General features: G+C 56.8%; 1 protein-coding gene across 1 annotated transcript in view; it reads right to left on the bottom strand.

The window, feature by feature from the left end:
* The window catches only part of LOC106967193 (collagen alpha-1(XIII) chain), a 79,564-nt gene extending 59,172 nt beyond the window's left edge, over positions 1–20,392 (bottom strand). Inside the window, exons 1-9 of the mRNA XM_053207058.1 lie at positions 20,372–20,392; positions 17,569–17,604; positions 15,025–15,051; positions 13,412–13,462; positions 6,536–6,571; positions 5,704–5,730; positions 4,673–4,699; positions 127–153; positions 4–30 (exon numbers count right to left, since the gene is read on the bottom strand). Of these exons, the coding sequence (XP_053063033.1) occupies positions 4–30; positions 127–153; positions 4,673–4,699; positions 5,704–5,730; positions 6,536–6,571; positions 13,412–13,441 (174 nt within the window). The 5' untranslated portion in view covers positions 13,442–13,462; positions 15,025–15,051; positions 17,569–17,604; positions 20,372–20,392. The remainder of the gene's footprint in view (positions 1–3; positions 31–126; positions 154–4,672; positions 4,700–5,703; positions 5,731–6,535; positions 6,572–13,411; positions 13,463–15,024; positions 15,052–17,568; positions 17,605–20,371) is intronic.
* Between the last annotated feature and the right edge of the window lie 471 nt (positions 20,393–20,863).

Genomic DNA, 20,863 nt, shown 5'->3' with positions numbered 1-20,863 from the left:
TACCTTTTCTCCTTTTTGTCCTTGAGGTCCCTAGGAAAAGACGGAAACGACAGAGTTAGAAAGTGAAGCTGAGGCCACGGGGGCCCGAAGCCTCCCCGCTGGGGGCCCTTAGGGCCAGGTACTAACCGGCTGTCCTCGGGGACCCGTCAGGCCCTGCGGGGAGGAAACACACAGGTCAGTGGGCGCCCAGAGGGTGGGCGGGTTCAGGGATGCGGGCCTGGGTGGGGATCGAGCTAGGACCTGGGGCCCCCAGGTGGGTTTTGGGATGCAGGGGCCTGAAGGCTGGGCTCCACCACCCATGGCTTGGTCTTCCTGTGCCCGAGATGGTGGTGCGGTCTCTACACCAAGCGTCGGCTTCTCGGTCCCTCAGCGGGTGTGACTAGGCGTGCCTTGTCCCCCGCGTGCGGCCACGATGAACAGACGCCATCCCTCAGGCGTTGTGCCATCACCGTCTCACGGGCCGGCTGGGAAGGAGGCTGCTTTTACACGCCGGGTGGTATTCTGCCATGTGGGCTGCCCGGCCCCACGCATGCCCATCTCCTCATGGAGCCAAAGAGTAGAGGTGGAAAGCCTCTCAGGAGACACCGGCACATTCTATCTTCCGCCCACCACTGCCTCAGCATGAAACCCTCGGAGCCAGAAGGGCTTCTGGGTACGTGTGGGGGGCCGGGGCAGCGCTGTGGACACTGGGGGCTTTGGAGAAACGTTTGGTGAGAGACAGGAAGCAGGATGTTGGCGACCTAAGCCACATTCCGGGCCCCTCAGAGGAACGTAAGGGGCCTTGGGGCTCCTCCTGGGGTGTCTTGTCAAGTTTGCACGGCTGAAAAAGAAGCCTGGGTTCAGGGTGGACCCTTGGTCCTTGAGGAGGACACAGGGTTCAGCTGGTTGTCTCAGGAGCTGGCCAGAGGCTGGTGTTGGAGAGCCCGCACGACCGGCGTGGAGGTTAGAGGGAAGGACGGGCGCGTCAGGCTTTGAGGACCCGCTCGCTCTGAGGCAGGCTTTCAGCATGCCGCACCCACGCTGGCCCACGAAGAAGGTGCTCATGTCAGGTCCGCCTCCCAGATGAGGTGACGGAGACAAGGTCCTGCGGCTTAGTGAGTGGGGGCACTGGGACAAGAGCCGGGTTTGCTGACGGCAAAGGTCCAGCTGTTTCCACTCTGCCACACTCTTTGAACTGGGCTGGGGCTCAGAAGGCAGGGCTTCTAGACTTGGCTAGAGCCACAGCAGTGCCCCAGGCCCTGGGGCCCTGAGGTCGCTTCCAGCCACCATCCTGAGGGCCTGTGAGGATCCACCTGCTGGACCGGTCTCTTTGGGGCTTAAAGAACTCAGGGCCCCCTGGGACGGGTCCACGTGGGGGAGAGGAGCGTCTCTGGCCCCTGACTTGTCGAGTGGACCAACCGCCAAACTGGGAAATTCCCAGGAGGTTCATGGGAGGGGACAAGTGGCCTCGGGACAATCCATGTGGCATCCAGCCCACGCGGTTGACCAAGTGTTCAGAATGAGGCCAGCAAAATGCGACGCATCCGGCAGGGAAGCAGACTGCAGGTGGCCGGGCCACTCCCTCTCACGACAGAGACAGGCATATGACGAAGGGGAGGGCCGGGGGCCGAGGAAAGTAACACCAAGGTTGGGAACCGCAGAGACTTGGAGCATCCGGTCCAGATATCCCAGACGGTGGCCCGTGGGACAACAGTGGTCCCAGAGGTATCGTGTTGATGTTTTATTTCAATTAGCTGCTAACAGTTAAGAGCAAGGAGAATACAACACAAACCTGGATTTCAAGTCTCTCTAAATATTTCAAGGTCCAACAATAGATGGCACCGATGAAATCTAGCTGGACAGCGGCTGCCCCTTTAAGACAGGTCGTGGGTGATGTGCTAAAGGCTCTTGTCACACCTCCCCTGTGCCAGGCACTGTTGTGAGCACTGGGTGTGAATGAGCTCCTCCCACCCTGACGGGCGGCCCTGAGCAGTGGGATAAGACGTGAATTCAGAGTCCTGGCTCTCCTTAATGGCACGCGTGGGATCCCTGATCCTGTCTACACCTTACATTAGGTTCTCGGAGCTACTGTGGGGTGGCCGGGGCAGGGGTGGTCCCCTTTTGAGGTGGGGACACAGGCTAAGCACATGAGAGTGAGCCCCCCCCCCCCCATATGGGATACCTAGCCGAGGGGAAACCATCTGGGGACGGAGGTGAGCGGGAGACAGACAGGTGATAAGCAGGCCAAAATAATTACACTAGACAGTGTTGAATTAGTAGCTCGGGATCCCTGGGCCAAGCCAAACAGAAGCTTAATGGCTCTGTGGTCTGGCCAATTTTGATGGATGGCTAAGACCCAGGCAGGGGGTCTATCACACCGATGTGGCTCATGGGAGATGGGACCGCCTCACCTTTCCGCCTCCCCCCAAGTTACTTCTGACCCCCAAACAGACAAGGGAGACTCATGGTGGTTAAGGGGAGGGGGCAGAGGGATGGCAGAGGAAGAGCCCCATAGAAGGGTTCCTTTCCTTCAAGACCGAAGGCCCTGGCAGCAGAAAGGAGGTGTGGTGGACAGGTACGATCTCACCCCATGGGTCTCAATCCTAGCCCTCTTATTTAGAAGCTAGGTGGCCTTAGGCAATACGCTCAACCACTCTGTGCCTCGATCTCCCCTTCTGTAGAGTGGGGATAATAAGCTTTTATGAGGATTACAAAACAGTGCCTAGCTGACCATCATTACCACTTCTGGGTTGCCACGGACTATGTTATGGTAGCATCCAGGCCAGTAGGAAGGGGAAGAAGGTGGCAGGGAGAGGGTTGAGGGAATAAGCACCCCGAACTCCTGGCATCTAAGCCCCTATGCCTCTAGAACAATGGCAGCATGGAAGTGTATTCCTGCCATGGTCTCCATTGCTTCATGCATGTGCACAGCACGCTTGGAACGGGGAGGCGGAGGGGATGGGGGGGGGACAACAAGAAATGCACCTGAAGGGGAGGTGGCTGTGACGGACAGGAAAGCTGGTTGGGCCCCTGGATTTCAATGCCAGCCCTTCCATCCACAGCCTCCAGGGCCTCACTGTTCTATTTCCAGTTCTGTGGCTATTTTAAGGACTTGCCTCCCTCAGGGCCTTTGCACATGCTGTTCTCCCATGTCCAGGGTGCTCCTTCCCATTCCTTTTTCTCTTAGTTAGACCGTCATCCCTCAGGCCCTGGTTCAAGTCTTTCTCAGAAGGTCTCAATGATCCTCAGCCTGGGTGAGATGTTGTTACACCAAGGATTCTCAGAGTCGCTGGCACTGCCTTTTTGTAGCACCGATTGTCATTGTTAATGACTCGAGTGATTATTTAAGCGTATGCTCCCCCGCTAGAGTGTGAGCTACAGCACGGCAAGCACTGTGTCTTTCCTACTCCTGTCTATATCCCCGGCAGCTGGCGCCATGCCCAGCATAGTGCAGACACTCGACAAGAATGTGTTAAAGAAAGGTAGGAGGCAGGGAGATAGGGAAGGAGAGAGGAAACTAAGGAGGGAGAGAGGCAATGAAATGTGGAGGGAAGGAGTTAGAGAATTGGGTTTGGACCCTCTTTTGGATGCTCCCTGGCTGTGTGACTTGAGGCCAGTTACTTAGGCTATCTGAACTTCCGTTTCTACAGCCGTCACGGAGCTCCTAGTAGGATCTGGAGCACAGGGTTATAGTGACGATAAATGAGACAACACACGCATCGCGCTTAGCCCTGTGCCCACCACGTAGAAAACCGTCAATTAACGTTAGCTGGGTCTGAGGGAGCTGAGTTTTCAAGGGTCCTGTGCATTGTAGGAGAGGCTGGGGCAAAGGACAGGTCTCCCTACCCACCCCCGAAGCTATGCACCTTTCCAGCAGGCAGGGTTCTGGCCTCCCGTGCCCTGGGCGCACCCCAGTTGTGAGTGGAGAGTGTTTTCACGTCTGCGCTTGGAGCAAGACACGCACCAGAGCCGGGCTGGACGGGGAGGCGGGGAGCCTGCACGTTCCGGCCAGTGGCAGGAGGGTTGCTCCCAAAGTAAAGGTGACCACCCCGCGAGGCTGGAACGGATCCCAGCCCCGGGCTGGCCCATCTGCTCTTAATGGCCCAGCAGTTCCGCTGCAAAGTGGCCCCCTCCCCTGGAGTGGGCGGCCCCTGACAAGAAGAGGCCTTTCCCTTCTGGAAGGAGTGGCCTGGGGGAGACTGTAGAGACGGGAAATTCCTTTAAAAGGCTCTGTAGAAGGTGGAAGGGACCCAGAAGCAGGTGCGGGTAACAGTCTGCTTCTCCGAGTCTGCTCTGTGCCCAACGGGGGCAGGAGCGCCCAGACTCCAGAGCCGGTTGCAGAGAAAGTGCCAGATGGGCTCCCCGCCCATGTGAGTGAATGCAAACTGAGCCCCGAGGCCGAGACCAGTGGCAGCTGGGGAGTTTGGGAGCACCAGCCTCTGCCCCCGTGGGACACTGGCGACCTCAGACTCTCTCTGGACCTCCCTTTCCTCATTTATCAGGTGGAGAAGCCCCCCGCCCAGCTCTCCCTGCTGCGTTGATGTCAGGACCTAGGGGATGTGTTGTGTACAGCTGGGGAGCCACCTGCCTGTCCCTGTGGGCCCCCTCTGCCGGGCGGTGCTTGGCTGGGGCCCATGAGGCCTGGGCTGACCCCCCACCCCTCAAGGGAAGGCAGGAAAGCTGGGGGTCTTACCATCTCTCCTTTGGGTCCGGGGTGGCCCTGGAAGGAGAAGAGTGTGAGTGCCAGGTACACGGTACCCCAGAAGCCCCCAGCCTGCCCTGCGGGGCTGCTCCCTCCATCACCCACTGCTCATTTTGCACGTCCTTCCTCCTCACCTGTGTTCTTGCTCCCTTGAGCTAGCACCCCATCCTGGACCCACTGGCTCAGACATGGCCATTTGCCTGCCACCTTTGCTGGGTCTTTACTTAGCAGTGGCAGCCCCTCAAGAGCCCTGCCCCAGGCACATAGCTGGGGAAGCTTTGGGGGACGCCAGTTCTGGGAGAGGAGACAGATGGCCACTAGACCCTTCGCTGTACTCAGCTCTGGCCTGCAGTGGGGGACTGACCAGGTGGGCGGCCAGGCCCTCATGTGGAGGATGCCAGCCACTCGGGGGTGAGGGAGCGCGTGGGGGCACTTGCTGCCTTCCCTTGTCATCTCTGAGGGCATCAAAGGTGCCGAGGTCTCCTCCAGCTCACTCTTTCCCAGGAGTGAGAAGGGGTCTCTTTCCCCCCCACAAACATTTGGGTCTCGGGCCCACGTTGAAAGGATTGAAATGGACAGAGAGAGGAGCCATGGACGGGGGTACGGAAACTTGGGTGTGTGGGGGGCTCAACCGGGATGGGAGACCCGAGGAGAAGGGGAGGGGCCTTGGGGAGCAGGTGCCCAGGCTCCATTTAGAGTCAGTGCCTTGAGCTCTCCACCCCTCTTCTCTCCCTGCCACCTCCTTGCCTCACTCCCTACTGCAGCCCCTTCCAAGGGCACTCCAGAATCACCAAATTCTAGGAGTGGCTCTTGCTCTGGATCTGAGAGCTCAGCTCGGGGGCTGTGCATGGGCTTCTGCCCAGGGGAGGCCCGCTGGGGCCAGGGGTACTTCATTCTAATGGCCCCTCCCCGCCTCCCATGGCAACAATTTCCCGCCCCAGGAACTTTCATTTTATCTGGAGCTCCTCCCATGGAGCTAGGGTCTTGCAGAAGGACTAAGGACCCCGAGAGGGTGTACTCACCGGTTTTCCATCTAGCCCGATGGGACCCTGAAAGAAGAAAGAGGCCAAATGTGAGGATAGCATCACAAGTCTTCTGCCAAAGAGGCAGCTCGGGGCAGTGGTTAAGGGCACAGGTTCTGGACTCCAAGTTAGAGCTCAAGAGTAGGCTCGGCGACTTACTGGTTTGGTGACCATGGGTAAGCTGAAGCCTCAGTTTCTTATCCTAAAATGGGGATGAGACTAACAGAGTCTTCCACGAGGGGTCTTTGTGAGGAGTGAATGAAATGCCCCCTGTCCAGTGCATGAAGGACAACCTGATGGGTGACAGTCGCCGTTGCGATCACAGACCTCCTCTTTGCTCCGAGTGGAAAGTGAAATTTATGTTCCTAGAACGCCTGGGGCTGGCCAGCACCGGGGCCTGGGGAAAAGGAGAGCCAGCTCCCTCTTAGAGCCTATGGTAGACCCCTCGGGCAGGGGTCACAGGACATCCCCATGGCCACCACACAGCCTCCTGCAGGCGGATCTGCTCTCCACGCCAGGTCGGAGGTTGCTTCCCTGAGGCGCATCGTCTGTTCCACATTCCAGTGTCCTGCTGGGGCTCACCCAGCCTGTGACTTCACTCGCCTGTCCCTGTCCTGCTGTGTCTTCCTCTCCCTGCGATTTTCCCTGCACTCGGGGCCAAGTGCTAAGCTGCTCTCCTCGGCTGCTCTCCGTGAGAGGCTGCAGGAGAAGGTCCTTACTGACCAGGGTTGGAAGGTCAAGAGCAGCTTGAGGGCTGGCCCCACATGAAGTTGAACCCAGCCAGGCCCAAGGGTCACCGGGGACACAGCCAATCTCAGCCCTCCCTACTTACCGGAAATCCAGGAAAACCTCGAGTGCCCGGCTGACCCTGGAAAGAGCAGGAGAGGAGAGAAGATGGGAGCTAAACCAAGTCCCCTAGTTCACTTTCGCTCCCAAGGGGGTCTGTGGTTTCCCTCCCACTGCTCTGGGGTCATCTGTGGGAGATGGACAAGGATGGAAATGAACACCAGAGAAGCCTCCTTCAGGGACGGGGGAGGGGGGGCAGCAGGGAAAAGGAGATGCCAGCACCCTTCGGGGTTTCCCGGGGCGGGGCTTCACTGCCTCCATGCTCTGGAACCCCGACATAGGAACAGGTGGCTGGAGAGCAAGGACGGCGGGGACCAGCCTGCAGCACCCCAAACTCCTGCTCTGTGATCTCCTGCGTCCTTTTTATTGACACAGTCATCACCTGTGGCCCCTTATGTGAGGTTGGTTTGGATATCAGCAGATATCAGAACCTAACCTTAGGAATGTGTATTTCCTGACCCACATGGGTCAGATTGCTGGATTTTTTTTATCCACCCTGGCCGGCAGGGCTCCCTGGTTGGGTAACCTCTGGGTCCCCCAATCTTTGTGCCCATTCAAGCCCACTTTCCTGGAGGTGTAGGTGTTTGGGCTGGAGACTAGGACTGGCTGGTCACAGCCCGGTGGCTTGTGGCCAAGGCTCAGGACAGCGTGAGGCCACGTGGACCCAGGGGCTGAGGAGGGCTGAGCAGGAGGTCAAGGCTAGCGGTCTCTTCTCCTCACGTATCGTTCACAGCCGACCTCAGTCTCACCACCGGCCCCACTTTCCCTACTCTTTGCTCAGGCACACGCTCACCTGCTTTCCCTGGACACACCGCACCTTTCACACGGTTAGCCTTCAGCCTGGCATCCCCCTTTGACTGAGATGGCTACAAAGTCCTCTCAAGCTCGGGCTTTTGAGCCTGGCAGACTGAGTCCTAGTCCTGCCTCCACCCGCGGTGGACGAACCTCCTTGGACTTCCCTTTCCTCATTTGGGGGTGGGGATCGCAGGATAACCTCATAGGGTCATTGAACTACATTCGATGACACTGGGAAAGCCGGCTGAAATGGTAGCTGTTTGTTGGACTGAATGGAACCTAGGAGCACCAGAATGAAGCAAGGTTGTTTTGACCCGGTACGCCTTCGGGTCAATGGAGGATGGTCCCTGCCGAGGGGTGGTTTCAAAATCAGACCCCATTCGGAGGCAGATTTCTCTGCATCCATCTGCCGTGAACCTGGAATATTCCAGGTTCCTGGAATTCTCCAGGCTGCTTGGAGAATTAATCTATGCATAAATTTATAATCCATAATTATAATATGATCCCAATCCCAGTGAACTGGGTTGTTGCCGGAGGCTGCTTCCTCGAAGCCACGGACAGCAGTGCCCGGAGGCCTCTGCTCAGGGGACACAGCTGAGTGGGAGGGGGACCCTGCCATCTGGGTGGGAGCACCAGTCAAGTCGGGAGGGAGCCGCAGCATATGACAGGGTGGGACAGGCTTGTGGCAGGCAGCCAAAGGGCCGGAGCGAGGAGATGCCACTCATATATCAGAGGGACCTGGGCTTCTCTCCTCTCAAGGATAAGTGATGCTAAGAATAGGCCTGAGGAGAAAACCCGGAAACTGTGTGGTGTGGCCTCTGGAACCTCCCAGCGTAAACTTTCAACTACTCTGAATGCTGAGAGGCCTGAGGACAAAGGTCAGGAGGAGAAGATTCCAAGAAACATCTTCAAGTCCCACTGGGGATAATGTTTACATGGTAGGGATAATCACATGTTTTGCTAATTGCAGAGCCGGTCCGGGAGCAGGATGCCTCCCCCCCGACGCAGAGCCAAATCTGGGGCTCACCAAAGCTTTTTCAAGGATCTTGGGAAGAATGTTGTCACTGACCAAATGGAAACTGGGACTCTACTTCCTGGAGATGCTGGGCTGGCTAAGGCGCTCAGGGAGGCCTGGAACTGGGTTTTAATTTATGTCTCTTCAGTTTCAGGCTGGAATCGGACGTCTCTTCCAGTGTTTAATGGCCGGTCATTTACTCGTGAACTGCCTGTTTGTATTCCTTACCAGCAAGCTCCCCTAGCTGGTTTGTTTCACATTGACCTGAGTACAGCTCTTTGTCAAGGACAGTAACTCTCTGAGAGTCATGTGTGCTACAGATATTCCTTCCAACTTGGCATTTGTCTTTTTTACGCTGTGTTTCCTGCCAGATGGAAGTTTTACGTGTGTGTTGACAAACTTATCAATCTTTTCCTATGGCTTCTGGGGTTTCGTGTCATGTGTCCAAGGGCTTTCCTCAGTGAGGATGTAATAATGTTTGCTCACGCTTTGTCCTTGTATTTTATGGTTTCATGTTTTATATCTAAGTATTTTATCCATTTGGTATTTATTCTGATCTAACAAGTGAGGTGGACATATGCAGCTCTTTCTTTTTTTTTTAAGCTTTTTTTTTTTTTTTGGCTTTACCTTGTGGTGAATGGCTTGTCAGCTTGTCCCCGTAAAGCTTTGTCCCCGTAAAGCTTGTCAGCTTTACCTTGTGGTGAATGGCTTGTCCCTGCCTCATCTCCTGGACCATCTACTTTGTGAAATGAAACCTTTACCACGGACTAAATTCCCAGATGCGTTTAGCTTTATTTCTGGCCTCCCCATTCTGTTCTATTTAACTGCTCTGTTTTTACAATACATTTGATATGTAGTAAAACAGCCAGTCCCTTCCACCCCTATCTCCTGCACTCAACTTTTTCAGTATTTTCTTGACATCCTTATGAAAGCTTATTTGTTGTTGTTGTTGTTGTTGTTGTTGAAAGCTTATTTTTTTTATGAACGTTATTCTGTTGGACTCCCAACCCCATCAAAAATTCACTGGGATTGGGATCATATTATAATTATGGATTATAAGTTTATCCATAGATTAATTATGGATTAATACTATGTCCTTCCATATAAGAACAAGGGAAATACGTTTTATTTGCATTGTTCTCCAACATCTCTTCCCTTAATTCAGGGTCGGGGTAGAGAAGGAGCCAGGAGGATCCCGCTTTTTGGAAGTGGACCCCTGCTACCTGCAAGTCGTGCGGGGTAGACATACATAGACAGACAGAGGTTCTCTCTCCCTTCCCTTCTGTCTGACCCCTGAAAATGGATCAGTCCTGTATCCGCCCAGAGCCAGTCTCCCCCTCCAAGCATGTGCTGACTATCTTTCAAACAAGATCCTGCGTGGTCAATGTTTAATCGCTGGCTGAGGTGATAGAGAGTGGGAGAGGAGAGTCCTGCTTGGCTCAGTATTTGCCAATCTCTGTGGTGTAACTATACCTCCCACCACAGCTGATTTTAAGCTACCAACATGATGCCACTGAACATAGGGTTTGGAGGGGGGTACATGACCTGCTCTTGTGAGCCAGTCGATGAGGCAGGCAAACATCTCCCCTTGGACGTTACAAGGACATCTCAAATTCATCCTGTTCCAATTAGACTCCTCTTCCCCGGCACAACGTGCTCCCCTCTCTGAAGAAAGGCACCATCATCCACATGGTGACTTGGGGGTGGGGGGGGGAAGCGTCAGGGGAGCTTTTCAAACCGCAAATCTGATCAAGTTCATCCTCCGCTGAACGCAAACCAAGGGCTCTCCACTGCCCTCAGGACAAAGTCCTGACTCCCGAACACCCTATCCAGGTCCTTCACAACTGGGGTCCCGCTCCCCTTGCTAGCCTGACCCCTGCTTTGCTATGCAAAGAACTTTCCTGCTGTCCCTCACCCGGTGGTTTATAAGAACCTCTCTTGCCTCAGCGGCTCCTCCCCAGCCTCATTACCTGGGAACCTCTGCTCAACCTTGATCACAGTTTGGTCATCCTCGCTTCTCGGTCTGCCCCCACCCCAAGGCAGGTGCCCCCCCCCCCCCGTCTGTATTATAATCACCATGGGGTTGCTGGTCTCTCTGCCAAGGGGCGAACAGGCTGTGGTCAGACTGTCATTGTCTACCCAGCACCTAGCCCCCAGTCAGTGCCTAACAACTATTAATGGAATGAATAAACAAAGAAACACAACAGGTGTATCGACCCAGCATGGCGGGTCTCCTTGCACCTGAGGGCTGGGCGTTCAAACGGCTCCTCCTGGACCCTGAAGGAAAGCTGGGGGGTTCGGGGAGGAGAGAGCTCCCCTTGAGATGGGGTGTGTTTCCTAGCCTGGCAGATGACCTGACCAGGGTCTGCTGGGCCAGCCAATGTCCCGGCCTCTCCCTCAGTTTAATGGGGCGGCCACTCCAGCATCTTGCCTCACCGGAATGTGAACCATCCCTTTCCCAGGTGTCTGGATGGTTCCCCCTTTGCTCGGACTATTTAGGAAGAGATCAAAAGAAGAGGCAGGTGGTCCCTGAGAGTGGCAAGGCTGGTTCTTGTTAGGAGCATTTATTCTGAGCCCTTTCTGGCTGTACAGAAAGCCACATGTGCCCCATAATCCTTGGCCACAGAGGGTTTGCCTGCCTAACCTCTACCCCTGAATGATAAACATCCCCTTTGTCTTCCCCTGTCCCCTGCTCTCACCAGATCTGGGTGACTTCCAGGTGGTGCTGAGATGGTTGCCCCGGTCTCTAGTGAGGACCCATCAGGGGAGACCACCGTCATCCGGGTGATGGTCACCCCCACAGACCAAAGTAGAAGGAGGCCGGGCTTGGTCAAGCCTCCAAGTATCATAAAACCTCTCCCACCACCAGCACTGCACCCACAGGGAGAACTTGTTCTTCTCCTTAAGGAAAATTTCCCTTTTGAACATTTAAAAATTTCCCTGGCCCAAGCCACGCTCTAGCACCGACCAGCCGAGAGACCTCAGGTGGGTTATGAAACCCTCAGTTTCTTTCTCAGTGAAACGGGCAGACGGGCCTGCCTCCCAGCTTTGTTGGGAGGGCTGGTAGAGGCCTGGGCAGAGGGGGGCTTTCAGCATAGGAACTAGGATAAGACAGGTGCCCAGGAGACAGAAGTCATCACTGCTACCTGAATAGAGGGTCCTTTTCACCACTGGAGTCAAATGCAGTGCAGGGGGTGGGGTTCCTGACGAGGCCTAGGCACGGCTGGGCCAGAAGCCAGGGGAGCTGGGGCAGACTACCACCCCCGGGGCCTGTTCTCCAAAGTGGGGCCTCGTCAACGACTTCTAGAGAGCTCGTTGTTATGGTATCGCCAGAGAGGTGTTGGAGGGCCGGCACGATAGACACGACGGAATCTGTGGTCAGACTACGAGGCAGGCAGAGATTTCTCTGTGAGCTTCTCATCTTCTAGTGGCCCCCTGGCTAAGCACCACCTTCGCCAGGAGCAAGCGGGCTCAGGGCGTCCCTGCGGGGGCTCCTCTGAGACACACAGAAGCTCGTAGCCCAACGGTGCCGCGGCCACGTGAGCCCAGAAGCCCGGATGTCAGTGACCCCGCGGCCTGGGGGTCTGCTATGGCAGCGGGGGTGCAGAGTGCGAACTCGAAGCCGCGCGGCCCGGGCTGAGTGACCGAGCGTTCCTAGTGAACGGTCCTGGACAAGTCACACTGCCTCTCCGTGCCAGCCTGGCTTTTCTCACCTTTGAGATGGAGGTGTTAATGGCCCCTACCTGTGAGGTTCTCATGAGGATTCGACGAGTCACTGTGCGGAAAGGTCTTAGAATACTGCCTGCCACAAGTTAAGGGCCAAGTGTGAGCTCTTAACACCATCGCTGTGGTCTGAGCCAGAAGTCTTGCCTGTGAGGCCATGTCTGTGCAGCCCAAGACCCTTCCGACTCTGTCTCCAGCGTAGACCCCCGAGTACCTGACCCCCGATCGCCAGCTCCGTCCTCTGGGCTCCCTCTGACTTGCTCCCGCTTCCAAGCGGCCCTGAATGGCCCCCCTCTCAGCTTCCAGCTCTCAACACAGCCCTCCCCCTTGGACATAACTTAGCAATGTGTTCTCTGACCCTTCTCCCTAGACTGTGGGTAGGAGAGACTCCTAGTTGCCACTGGCTCCCTCCGGTGAGGGCAGGGGCATAGGCAGGCTGGACCCCACCCATGCATGGGGCTAGCCTCAGACTCCCCGAGGCTAGCCCTCTGCTCCCCTCGGCTTCTCACTGGCAGGGCGGGGCAGGAAAAGTGCACGGCAGGGCGTGGGGATGGTGGCCTGGTCTATGGTGAAAACCCTGGGTGCCAAGGGTCTTGGGTTCTAATCCTGCCCCAGCCTCTGGGCCTCCCTAATCCTGGTCCCTCTCTGGGCCTCAGTTTCCCCTTCTGAGGAGGCTGTGTTAGACCTTCGCTGAGGTCCATTCTACCCTGACACTTGGTGATTGTGCTGAGGCTCTGCGGTTTGGGCCCTCCTTCCCGCAGTCCCAATATCTTCCCACATCATCACCCGTGTCCACTTTCGGTCCCTGAGGAAGCATCTGAGGGGAAGGCTCTGATTTTCCCAAGCCCCTGCGAAGGGGCAGAGGCTACCAAGAAGCAGGACCCGGCAGTCTGCCCGGCAGGGAGCCTTTGAGGACGAGTGGTAGGTTGAGCCTCTGCCAAGACCGGGAGTGGGTGCTTGGGGCAGTGAATCCGGATGCTGGGGATCTGCTCCAGAAGCTGCCAGAAACAAGGTCTGTCCCCTGGAAAGCTGGAGCGCCCCATCTGAGGAGGAGCGAGTACTTTCTCCCCCCCCCCCCCCCCCCCCCCCCCCCGCCTGTAAACAGCAGGGCCGCCTCACAGTTGCTGGTTTCCTGGCCAAAGGGTGGCCCTTGCGAACCCTCCTGAGGGGCTGTAATTTAGGGATATTTAGTCAGGCCTGGCCGGGTTGATCGCATTATGGGCGGTGGCCACCAGGCCCGGAGGCACAGCCAGGATTTGCTCTCCCTCCAGAGCCCTTGTTATTAACTCGCCCGTCCCCCCACCCTGAAGAAGAGTAAAAACCACTTACAGGGGGGCCGCGGGGACCAATGATGGACATGCCGGCATCTCCTGGGGCCCCCTGTGGGAGAGAGAGAGAGAGGAGAGGGAGAGGGACAGGGGCAGAGGCAGGAGGGGGGGAGAGGTGGGCAACGGAGGAGGGAAAGAAAGGAGCTGGCAGGTGGGGAAGGGGAGCAGGGTGGGTGGGGGTGCCCAGGCAGGGGCCAGGAGGACAGAGGGTGTGGAGGGAGGCGGGGGATCAGAGGAGAGGAGACACAGGGTGTGTGGAGCATCCAGGAGGGAGTGAGAAGCAGGAGGAATAAAGAGGGAAGACAGGTTAGCGGTAGCATATGGGACCAGGGACAGAAAGCGGTGGGACCCCAGGCAGAAGAGAGAAGGAGGGATTCAGTGCAGGGATGAGCCACAGGTGACATGGGGACAGGGAGGGCACACGGCTCAGCCACACCGCTCAGGCCCCAGAGGCCTCCCGCGTGCCCTGCTTGGCGCCCTCCAATCTGCCCAGCCCCACCCGAGTCTCAGAGCCCCCGTGGCCTTTTAAGCCCAGCGCAGCCCCCAAACGCCCATGTGGCACACACACCCCGCAACTGGTGAACCCGGCTGCCCCATGGACGGGGCAGCTGAGGACAGAGGTGGGGACAAGACACACACTTGCTGTGTGGGTCCCGTGGCCCTGAGCCTGCAGGTGGGAGCTGCCTCGGGCCTCCTAGTCCTGCTGTGAGAGTCACACAGAAGGGATGGTGGCCGCTGCTGGATGGGGAGCGCCAGGTGCCGTCCGAGGGTGACTGGGCTGCCGGATGTCTACGCCTGTGTGTGTGCGCACGTGTGTGTGGTGGGGGCAGGGATGGGAGACAGAAAGATGAAGGTGCGTGGGACACAGATGGGGGTGAGAGGTGATGCCCTGCTGGGAGGAGGGCGGCTGCTGCTTCCCACCAGGAACCTCCCCTTCCGGTGGAAGAGATGCCCAGGGCCCCCCTTCTGGGTCTTTACTCTGCCAGAAAGGCAGAGGACAGCACAGCACAATAGTTAGGAAGCCCAGCGTTGGAGTCAGACACGCCGGCACTCCTCTCCAGCTCTGTCGCTTTCTGCTGTGTGACCTTGGGCAAGCCCTAGCCCTTTTCTGGGCCTCAGTTTCCTTCTCTGTAAAGCGAACTGGTTGGATGTGCTGCTCTCTGACCCCCTCAGGATCCACCAGGGCTAATGCTCCAGGGCGGTCTCTTGGGCTCCTGGCTTCCGAGGGGGCTCTACTCTACAACCCCGGGGGGTCTCCCTCTGGGGCAGCACAAAGAATTTCTACATGTGAGGGCACTAGGAGTGGGCTGGGGAGAGACTAGAACGAGCTGCGCCAAACAGCGATCGATCGGTGCTCCCCTCCCTCTGGGAAGGGTGAGTACGAAGCCACAGGCAGCCTCGGTGGCTAGGGAGACCGGCTCAGCCCGGAAGCTGAGGCCTAAGCCGGGAGTCAGTGGCCTGGAAGCTGGGCCGGGAGAGTCTGTGAGAGCAGAGTGCTGCGGCCTGCATGCTGGGGGACGGGAAGGGCTGAGATGGGGGCCTCGGAAAACACCCCCGGAAAGTCCAAGGGGAAGAGACTGGGACGGAAGGATGGAGGGGAAAGTGAGGACTCACCTTCTCGCCTGGTTGGCCCTTTACTCCCTGGGGCAGCCACATGCAACACAGGGTGTAGGGAAGAGAGAGGCGGGGAGAGAAAAAAGAAAGGATAAGAGAGAGGCACACACACAAGAATCTGTGTTAACGGCACAACGACCAAACAAAAGAAATCACTGTGAAATAAGAAACAAAACAAAACACAGATGCTGACACATGACAGGTTCCGCGTCCAACAGGCACAGCACCTGGACGGCTACTGCCTTACCCCTGGGCCCGGCCCCAGCCAGCCGTTCTGGATAACCGAGAGAAACAGTGGCCGGGGCCTTAAAATTAAGGCCCTCTCAGAGTGTGTGTGTGTGTGTGTGTGTGTGAGAGAGAGAGAGAGAGAGAGAGAGAGAGAGAAACCCACCTAGGTCAGAAAATCTGCCTGAGAAGCCATGTCCCCAGGGCCTGGGTCACTTGAGGTGGGGGAGGGGGGGTGGATAGGCAGGAGGCAGAGTGCTGTGAGCCGGAGTTTAGTTGGTTTGAAGGTCCAACCGAGTACGAAGCACAAAGTTTTGCCAAGCTTAGACACACTGAGAGTCCTCAGGGCCGGCCAGGTAAGACGGTGGGAGGAGGAGGACAGACAGTAGGACATAAACATCAGGGTGGATGGGGGATGGGTCCGGGAGGCAGAGGAAACTGGGGAATCACCACGGGTCCCTGTAACCACAGTGACTGGCAGGTAGGCAGCTCCAATCCACTGAAGCCAGTGACGCCAGCTCTGTGGAACCCTGGGAGCAGCTCAAGCATTTCACACCCACTGGCCGCCCCCCCCCCCCCCCGACTGTCCTTATCAGGTGGCTCAGGTTAGGACGCCTGCTGGGCAGCCAAATGGGTCCACTGTCACATTCAAGTAGCACAAGTGGCAAGAAAGCCCCCAACTGGCTTGGAAAATAGCCTTGTGTAGAAAGAAATGGGGAGACCTCCTGGGGCCCGCCCTTCTGCCCCCACCACGGAGGATCAGAACTAGGCTCGGATGGACACTTCCTGGGGGCACGTGTCCACAAGGGCCCAAGGAGGAGGGCAGAAGCAGGGCAGGACTTTGCGTTTTGCAGTCGCCCCCTGCAGGCTGGCAGGGGCACTTGGCTTAGAGACCCCTGAAACCTGCCTGTTAGGAGCGAGGATTGTGGCATCTGACAGTCAGCTTGAGTACAAACCCCAGCTCCTCCCCGATCCTGGGCAAACTGAGACTCAACATGCTTATCAATAGAATGGGTTCTTGCAGGGCTATGGTGGAGAACGTGCTGGCGCAGGCCCACGCACAGCAAGCTCCGGAGAAAGGCTGGCTGGCTGTTCCTTCCCTGCTCGGAGGGGGGCGGGGGGGGGGGCAGGGTTTGGAGGTAGAGAACTGAAGCAGAGGGACAGGGCCGGGCGGGAGCTTGCGAAAGACACTTAACATCTGAGCCTTGATTTTCTCATCTGAAAAATGGGGGTGGAAATCGCGCCTGCCTCAGGCAGCGCCTGTGGGGCCCGCTAATGCGGTGAGGCTCTCAGCACATCAACGCCCAGCACGCAGTGAGCGCTCTCGGGTGTTAGCTGTGATGTGGCCGCCTTTTCTCTGAGCTCACGCCAGGCACAAGTAGGCCACACCGAGGCCCAAGGCCAAGCCGGTGAGGAGGTGAGGTTACGACGAGGCAAGGCATGTGAGTGGCGCGGAAGGATGGCATGGGGGTAGTCAGGGGGCACGGGGGAGCCAGGGTGGACTTCGGGGCTGATGGCCGGTGAGGAGTCGGGGGTAGACCGGGAGAGTAGCTTGGGCACATATGTTCTAGACCCGTTGGGTGGCGGTGAGGCCAGCATGTGGCCATCACTACGTTGGGCCGCCCGCGGTGCCTCAGCTGCCCTTCCTGGCCTCTAGAAGCCAGCAGGGACGGCCCTGGTGCTGGGACCCGCGGCCTAGTGCCGGCCTTCCCATTCCTCAGCTCCATACCTTCCCTGCCGGACATTGTTGTTTCCCTTTCTTCACCTAAGGGTTCAGCGGGAAACATTCAGCGTTTAACTCCCAGCTTCCCTGTGAGGATTTGGAGACACTGTCCCCGCCAGCTTCTAGTCTCTGTCTAGGGAAGGCGCCTCAGGAAGCCAGCTCCACAGCGGCTTCCGTGGGGCATCTCGGGCCGCGTTTCTCACCATTTTCTGCTGCTCTTGCTGGGGGGTGTGGAGCCTCTGGGGAGCCTTGGGGGTGGGGGTTGGCGTGGGTGGGAGTCCTCCTGATGTCAAGAGGGGCTTGGGCCTCATCCTGTCACCCAGGAGGCGATGGACCAAGAACTTGATCGGTGCAATTTCTTGGGTTTTTCCTTTGCCCTGGGAGCCCTCAGGAAAGTCAGACTGCAAGGTCTGAAGGACTGGAATAAAACTTCTTCCCTTCTTCCCTGCTGTCCCTCTCTGAAGCAGGCCTGGGTAGGGGCAGACAGAGGCCTGACCCCCTCCTTGGGGCTGGGGACACTGCCATGGTTTGGAGGACAGGCCACCACGAAGAAGCAAGCAATGGCCACCCAAGCAGGTACGAATGCGCCAACTCACCACACGTCCAGGAATCCCAATGGCACCTTTGTCCCCCTGACAAAGGAGGCAGAAACGATTAGATGTGGCTGGAGCCGGGCCAGCATATAAAGGACCCCGTGGGCCAGCTGTGCACCCCAGACCTGCTTTACGTAGGCAACTGGGATGATGGCCAGGGGTCATGTGGGTGAAGTTGCCCATTCAGCCCCCAAGGACTGTTGGGCAAGCAGTCACCCCATCGGGCACGGTGCTGTGGAAAGCGCACTAATGCAGGAGTCTGGTCCCTGGCCTGAGCCTCCGTTTCCCTATGTGTTTCATAAGGGGTCTAAGGCCCTTCCTCTCTTAGACTTCTGCTGTCACAATCTCTTCCAGCTATGGCCACAATGGGCCATATCCTTGATCAGTTCAACTCCAAGGCCCAGAGTAGGGTAAGTGGTGGCCCCACGTGACAGGTGAGTGGTTTATCTGTGCTAGAGCTGGGGCGCAGTGCCCATGTCCCCCGGCTCCTCCCCAGGCGCTCTGTCTGAGAAGGTTATGAGGGAGCCCTTCTCCATGCCCTTCCTGCACCCCCAGCAGGGACGTGAAGGACGGTGAGCCATGGGGATGTGCTTGCATCACAGATGTGAGCTGCTCGGAGGGAACCACTGTGTTTTGTAGCCAGGGGTTACATCTTCTCACTCTGGAAATCTGCTTAGTAAGTTTTGTTCCTCTCCTTCTTGCTAGAAAATATTGTTTTGCAGTCGCATGTGTGAAGACATCATGAAATCTGGGGCGGGGCCTGCGGTTTGCTACGAGTCCAGAAGGACGGAAAGCAACGGGGGCCAAAAATTAGATGGTGTCTGCCCCGGCTTCCTAGGCAGGAGACAGCTGGGCTTGCGGCTTCCTTGAAGGGGGTGGGCATTTCTGGGGTGATTCTGCATCTGCTGACCCCACCGAGGCAAAATGCCTTGAGGGGCAGCTAGCATCTCAAGATGTGTGTGGACGCACAGAGAACAGCATGCGGCTCTGAAGTCAGGTCCTTGTCACACACACAGGCCAACAGGGTCTCCAGTAAAACTTTCACCCTTTGCAAGACATGTGGGGCAGCAGTGTTGGTTATAAGCCTGGATCTGTTTTTGTAGCCTCCTTGAACACCCGTGTCTGTCTCTCACGGGGCTGCTGGGAGGACGCCATGAAATGGGGTCCCGGGAAAGCCTTCTCCCAGGACGTGGCACCTGGTGAGTGTCGCATAAACGGAGTCTACAGCTAGTGAGCCCAGCATGGCCGCGGGCAAGGGAATTTTATAAGCGTGTCGGTACATCACACTGTTTGCATTTGACAAGGGGCTGGGAGCAGCAAATCTTTTCGTGGGTCGTTCCCAGGTTCCCTCCGTGGACGAGTGGCCCGCCCTTCCTGCTGAGGACACCAGGGCCTGCTGGACACTGGCTGTGCCACCCCCCACGGCCCACTCACTCTTGGGCTTTTGAGTGATATTGCAGGACATGTGTACTGGTTTCTTTTTGTTTCTTTTTTAAAACTAATGTTCTTTGCAGTCCTGGCCATAAAATGCTCGGGTTAGGGACAGGCATGGAAGGGCCAGAGACTGGGAACTCTGTGAAGCAGCCCCTGCTCTGTGAACTGCCCCCAAATGCTTTTTAAAGGTGGAAGTTGTCAGAAAAAACAAAGTCTGCCCACGTTCTCCCCAGTCATCTGATTTTTCCCCTCCTTGGGTTTCATGGGACCGACTGACCCGTCCTTCTTTGCTCCGGGGCTCACACTTAACTGGGAGAGTTTCCATTTTCAAGGCCGAACACTCTCCCACATGCATTTCATTAAGAAAGTCACTACTGGACATGAATCCTAGAAGCTGCTAGATTATCAAGAGGCTACAGCATAATTCATGTCTAAAAGAGGAGAAACTGGGATGCACAGGAGGGTCTGGACTCCAACGGATGCGGCCCCTGGCGCAAGGGAGAGAGGGCAGCCCGGTGCCAGCCCTCGCTCACCCTCCATACCCCACCTTGGCCCTCTGCCTGGCTCCAGCATCTTGCCTGACTCACCAGACATCTGAGGCCCCATGATATCTAGTACTCAACGCATCTCTGCCCCAGGCTACATCGCGCAGAGCAATGTCTGTGAAGACTTCAAAGATTGTTTTCAAATGTCAAGCAGAGACTACGGGAAACAGGTATGAAATGGTGTGTGATAACATGGGCCCCCCCACAGGTCTCCACTGAAGCTTGGACAACTGGACAAGGTATTTTACCTCTCTGGGTCTCAGTTTCCTCAGCTATAAAATGGATATACTAATAGCCATTTCACTGAGTCGTTGACCGAATCAAATGTATGAAGAGTGATTAGCATAGTGCCTGGCATGTATTAGGATCTCAGTAAGAGAGGGCTATTAGTATTTCTTCCCCTTTTATTCCAAAGTCCCCAGGGCTCCTTGGCACAACCTCTCTAGCATTCAGAAATGGTAACTGGCGGGGAGGGGAAACAAAGTTTTTGAGTCTACTCTTACCAGAGGTCATAGGACAAAGGAGAGACAGTGGTCTTAAGCTAAGCTGGTATGCAGGATACCCAGGAAGGCCAGTGAGCTGCCTCCCCTTCCAGCACCCCCTTAGCGGGCCTTCAGTCTAGAGGTCGGGTCCATCCTTAGAAGGGCCTTCATGCTGTCATCTGCCTGCTTGGGGCCCCAGGAGAAGTTTTCGAGGTTAGAGGTACTGGACAGAGGCCTCTCACCCAGATACGCCTGAAGGAAAGCAGCCACCCAACCTAGCCAGCCCTTAGTGGAGGAGAGCAGGCGAGAGAGACACAGAGGAAGGAAGAAATGCAAACTACTTACTGGGAGGCCGGGTCTTCCAGCGGGACCCTGAAATAAAGCGGGAAAGAGTGAGGTTTACAAAGGTCAAGGGATAGTAATACCTAAGCATTCCACCCTGCCCAGCCAGCTGTGTGACCTTGACGTCACTCGTGCTCTAGGAACCTCTGTTATTTTATGAACAAAATGAAGGTAGGGCCTTGATTACTAAGCTTCCTTTCAGTTCTAGTATTCATTCATTCATTCATTCATTCACTCATTCATAGAGGTCTCCTCCAGGCCCAGGGTAGGTGCAAGGAAAAGAAAGACACGAATGTCACCTCCCGTGTCTCTGCCTCTCATCACTCAAGGATCATTAAGGCTGTGGGCCTCACCACCACATCCCCTTCCTTTGAGCCTTTTGGTCTCAGTCAGTGCGATATGCTGTCGGCCAGGCCTGCGTGCCGGCTCTGGCCTGGGAAAGGGCCCGAGGGGGTCGGGGCTCGTTCTTCCCCGTTCTACCACACAGAAGAAGTC

The sequence above is a fragment of the Acinonyx jubatus genome, chromosome D2, assembly GCF_027475565.1.
Source record: "Acinonyx jubatus isolate Ajub_Pintada_27869175 chromosome D2, VMU_Ajub_asm_v1.0, whole genome shotgun sequence".
In the NCBI taxonomy this organism is placed as follows: Eukaryota; Metazoa; Chordata; class Mammalia; order Carnivora; family Felidae; genus Acinonyx; species Acinonyx jubatus.
Note: the sequence above shows the minus strand (reverse complement) of the source record. Positions and strands in the feature narration are given on the sequence as shown.